Source organism: Ahaetulla prasina, chromosome 7 (assembly GCF_028640845.1).
Source record: "Ahaetulla prasina isolate Xishuangbanna chromosome 7, ASM2864084v1, whole genome shotgun sequence".
Classification (NCBI taxonomy): Eukaryota; Metazoa; Chordata; class Lepidosauria; order Squamata; family Colubridae; genus Ahaetulla; species Ahaetulla prasina.
Genome location: NC_080545.1, coordinates 27,462,796 through 27,467,678, shown reverse-complemented (window position 1 = coordinate 27,467,678; position 4,883 = coordinate 27,462,796). Strand labels below are relative to the sequence as shown.

Here is a 4,883-nt window from a genome sequence, read left to right as displayed (position 1 = left end):
CTGCAAGAAAACAACCAAGTTCAGAGAGCGCCACAGAACCCACAGTTCAGTCTAAGGGCTACAAATATTTCCTTCCCTTGGAGTTGATGACTACAAGCAAGGTAAAGGTAAAGATTAAAAACAGGAGAATTATATATTGTGCAGCTCATAAAAAATTATTAAAAATGAAAAATAGATGGATTTTTTTTCAGAATGTTGTTATGCTGATAGAAAAGTAATAGAAAGTTTACTTAAAAAGCAGGAAGTCCAATTATAAAAGCATACTTCTACTTATTTAGTTATACGGGAGTAAAAACTGGGTATGTAAGAAAAACTGTGTGAATACAGTGGATATTTGTTATTTAAGAAGTGTGTGTAGTAAAACAAGAACTGATCAGCTCAAAAATGAACGAATGTGGAAGGAATATAAATGGGAGTGACAAGTATAAATATGTATTATATAGAATGAATCAGCACTGAACTGCAGAACAGGAAGAATGAACGAGTTGAGAGGAAGACTCGGGAGGTTTTCTTGCCAGAAAGAGAAGTGAAAAAGTCAAAGTACAGAAGATAATTTATTCAATGTAAGGATAGGGGCGGAAGCAAAGATACTGACAAGGATAGAAAAAAGCCAAGAGAGCCAGTTTGTTATAGTGTTAAGGCACCAGGCAAGAAACTGGGAACTTGGGAGTTCTAGTTTCTTGCCTTTGCCATGAAAGCCAACTGGGTGCTTTCTTTATCTCAACCCAACTTACCTCACAGGGTTGTTGCTGTGGGGAAAATAGGAGGAGGAAGTTGTGTTGAATATATTCACTTCCTTGAGTTATTTTAAAAATAATAACGGTTGGATAAAATGTATGAATAAAATAAATATATTGGGTGGGGTTGTATACATTTGGCTGGTTTGGCTCAATTTCCTTTCCTTTTCTTCCGTCATGTCTTAATTTCTTTGCATTACTCTGTCTTATTTCAGTGCCTTGCTTCTGCATAACATTACTTGCCCCCTTAAAGAATAAAATGATGAGACTAAATGTTTTTAATAACTCGAGGATTTTTTTCCCCTTAACATTAACAGTACAGTACTTGAGCAAAATGGTTCAGTTGAGAGCAGCATATGTAGAACTGATTGGGGTAGATTGTGGGGTGATACCGAAATATAACTTTATCCTATTTTATTTATCTATATATTAAATTATTGTATTTTCTTCCAATTTCATTTTAAACATTATTTTTTTCCAATTTCATTTTAAATTGTATTTTATCCAATTCCATTTTAAATTGTTTTTATCAGATTTTAGTAATAGTGTCTGGAACTCTACACTTTGATATGGGCCCAAGGGCTAATCAATAAAGTAAACTAACTATAAAAGTTAAAATCATTTTCTATTTCCTAGCAGGTCCATTCTACGTTCTGGTTACAGATGTCATTTATGTGGAGTTCTGCTTTGGCGCTGAAGTCTGCTCAGCTTCCTGTGTTTCGACGGATGCCTTTCATAGCTGCCTGGAACGCACCGACAGATCATTGCTCCATCAGATATAATATCACAATCAGTTTAAGAATGTTCCACGTGATTGGAAGTCCATTTGCCAAAGCAAGGGGACAGAACGTGACCATATTTTATGTCAACAGGCTGGGATATTATCCCTGGTACACATCACAAGAAATCCCAATCAACGGTGGCCTCCCTCAGAATTTCAGCTTGCAAACACACCTGCAGAAAGCTAATCAAGATATTAACTACTATATTCCCGATAAGGATTTCACTGGGTTGGCAGTCATAGACTGGGAACACTGGAGACCCCAGTGGGAGCGTAACTGGAACACCAAAAATATTTACAAGAGACAGTCGAGGAAACTAATTTCCAAACTGCAGGAGAATATTTCTGCAAACGCTCTCGAACGTTTAGCTAAATTTTCTTTCGAAAAATGTGCTAAGGCTTTCATGAAAGAAACAATTGAACTGGGGATTAAAAGCAGGCCCAAGGGACTTTGGGGATATTACTTATATCCTGACTGCCACAATTACAATTTCCATGCGCAGAACTATACTGGCTCATGTCCAGAAAATGAACTCATGAGGAATAATGAACTGTTGTGGTTGTGGAATAGCAGTGCAGCATTATATCCCTCCATTGGCATTAAGAAATCCCTCGGAAGCAGTGAAAACACATTACGCTTTTCACAGTTTAGAGTGAAAGAATCCATGAGGATTTCCTTTATGACCTCACATGATTATTCTCTCCCAGTATTTGTATACACTCGATTAGACTATAGAGACCAGCCTTTGTTATTTCTTTCTATGGTAAGCTCTCTGGAGACCATCCATTTTGTGGCTTCTGTAGAACAAACGCACCACTGCTGTGGACCAGTGGAACTCTTAAATCGGGAAGAGCTAATTCACATTTAACATCAGTCAAGGACACCCAAGGGCATTTGGTTGGCCACTATGGGCAAATAATACTGGATTAAATAAGACCTTGCTCTGATCCAGCAAGTTTCTTTTTAGGTTCTAAAAAATACAGGATAAATTCTCTCTCTCCTTCACTGTCTTCAATTTCCCAGCTAACTAACCACATCCCTATCACTACATTCCTATCATTCCTGTCTCCTTCTTACACCTTCAGACAATTACCCAACATCCTACTGTCAGTGAGATCTTTCCTTTCCTAATACAACTCCTAGATTTGATTAATGGCCATTTACTCTAGTTGGAGTGGAAAATCTGTGAATTAAGTTGCAAAGAGTCATTGGATTTGGTGGAGGTGCAAGTTAAATAAATACATGTTTATTCATGGCGTTGAATCTATTTGAATGTCGAGTAAGAGAAGCATAATGTCAAAATATCTGGAATGCTGCAACTATTATAATCATCACTAACCCTCAATTCATTTTTCTTCTAAGCCAACATTTCTTCATAGTAAAAAAAAGTTTCTTGGCATCTCAATATCACAACATACCTTTGTGTCCAGACACCTTATATCTGAAGAATTATTTACTTTTTCCCTTTTAATTGACTGTTCTCACTCCACTTGCCCAACTAATGACCCAGGATTTGTTTATTTGTTTATATAATTTATGCTTTCATTTGAATATTTATTTAAACATTTATAAATCTCAGGTTTGGTGTTCTATATTTGAAGTCAACCCAGCATGAAATGAATATACTATATGCACAAAACAAACTTAATCACATCGGTTAAAGACCTTAGGGCTTCATCTGCACAATGTATAAAGTCTGGCAAATTTCATCCCCCCCTCCCTCCCTCCCTCTCCCTCCTTCCCTCCCTCCCTCCCTCTTGTGTGTGTGTATTAGTATCTCTAGTTGGTTAGTGTATGGTTCATTGTATTGTTACATTTTGTTCCGAGCCTTTTTTCTCTCTCTAATAACATAAATACAGCCGAATACATAAAATGCAACCTTAGAAGACAGAAATAGGACTGTTGAAAAACTAATATCTGATCTCATGTTTTGAAAGAGCAAGATTTTTCTAGACAAAAAATATTTGTGCAGGGTCTATCTTATCTTCAAACTGGCATGCTGAAATTGAAATAACAAAATATCCTTACTACAGATATAAAACTGAAGATGAAGCACATTAAAACATGAATATTTGCAACAATTAGTTACAAATTCTTCTGAAAGTTTGGCTACTCAGAATGGGATACCTCATAATGATGCTGTTAATGTGCCTGTTTTTAATGACCCCAGTGATGATATACAATAATTGATTGATAATATTTTCTTCTGTTCCTGTATAGCAAGATCTTGTAAGCACAATTGGTGAGAGTGCTGCCTTGGGAGCTGCAGGAATTGTTATTTGGGGAGACATGAATTTAACATCATCAGAGGTAAATTAAAGTCATTGTTTTAAAATCTTCAACTTGTCTAAAAACCCTCCTTTTGACCCGACATTCTTTAATATAGTAGACTCACTTTTTATCTATCCATTTTTTCTTATGCAAGATCAGATTATGAGTAGGAGAACATTTGAAGAATGTTTGAAGGAACATTTGGCAAAAACCTATAACTTTCTTTCAAAGCTTTGGAAAGTAAGGTTATGTAGGTTTTTTAAATATATAAATATATTTATGATATAGACATGGCGTTGGACAGCCTTCCCATGATTTGCATATTTCTTCTTTCTTGCAGTCCAATTGCACAAAGGTGAAGGAATTCATTGCTTCTAAATTAAGTCCCTACATCACCAATGTAACCAAAGCTGCGGAGGTGTGCAGCCAGCATCTGTGCCAGAATAATGGAAGGTGCATACGAAGAAATTGGAAAGCTTTGGATTATCTTCATTTAAATCCTCAGAATTTTCAAATCAAAACTTCAAAGAACGGAATTACTGTGACAGGGGTAGCATCTTCAACTGACCTTCAAACAATGGCAGAGAAGTTCACTTGCCATTGTTATCAAGGATTTGAAGGTGCTGATTGCAGGAAAATCAAAACTTTTGGCTGGCAACCAGGGTACTCTGTCAATTTAATCTCATCCAGAATAGTAATTATGATAAACTTGGTTTCCTTAAACTTTTTAATTGTTGAGATTTCTTTTTGACAATGGCAAAGTAATAATTTCCCATAAGATCTGTTGCTCCTGAAGAGCAATAGAAGTGTAAAGACAGTTATCATATGAATTCTTATTTCCAGGCATAAGGTTGTAGACACACATAAAATCATAGTTTAACACACCTTGATACAGTGATCTTGGCCTGCAACAGGCAAACTTCTGCATCGGTTTATGTCGCTTGTATAATGGTGTCACTAAATAGTTTGCATCCTACTTGACATAGTGATGCAAATAACATTGCTATGCTAATGATATAATCTCTGCAATTACATACTTTAATATTTAATGCAGGGGTGTCCAAACTTGGCCCCTTGAAGAGTGGTGGACTTC

The 4,883-nt window shown here is 36.2% G+C and overlaps 1 protein-coding gene across 1 annotated transcript; it reads left to right on the top strand.

The window, feature by feature from the left end:
* Positions 1 to 1,211: 1,211 nt before the first annotated feature.
* HYAL4 (hyaluronidase 4) lies at positions 1,212 to 4,557 on the top strand. The gene is made up of 3 exons (XM_058191301.1): positions 1,212 to 2,282; positions 3,740 to 3,829; positions 4,131 to 4,557. The coding sequence occupies exons 1-3, from the start codon at positions 1,401 to 1,403 to the stop codon at positions 4,539 to 4,541; spliced, it is 1,383 nt and encodes a 460-aa protein (XP_058047284.1). The 5' UTR covers positions 1,212 to 1,400; the 3' UTR covers positions 4,542 to 4,557.
* Positions 4,558 to 4,883: the final 326 nt, after the last annotated feature.

Excerpts from the sequence above, each read along its gene's own strand:
- HYAL4 (XM_058191301.1), top strand. The coding sequence starts at position 1,401 with ATGTCATTTATGTGGAGTTCTGCTTTGGCGCTGAAGTCTGCTCAGCTT. Across the intron at positions 2,283-3,739 it reads CTTTGTTATTTCTTTCTATG|CAAGATCTTGTAAGCACAAT; the intron begins GTAAGCTCTCTG and ends GTTCCTGTATAG. Across the intron at positions 3,830-4,130 it reads TGAATTTAACATCATCAGAG|TCCAATTGCACAAAGGTGAA; the intron begins GTAAATTAAAGT and ends TCTTTCTTGCAG.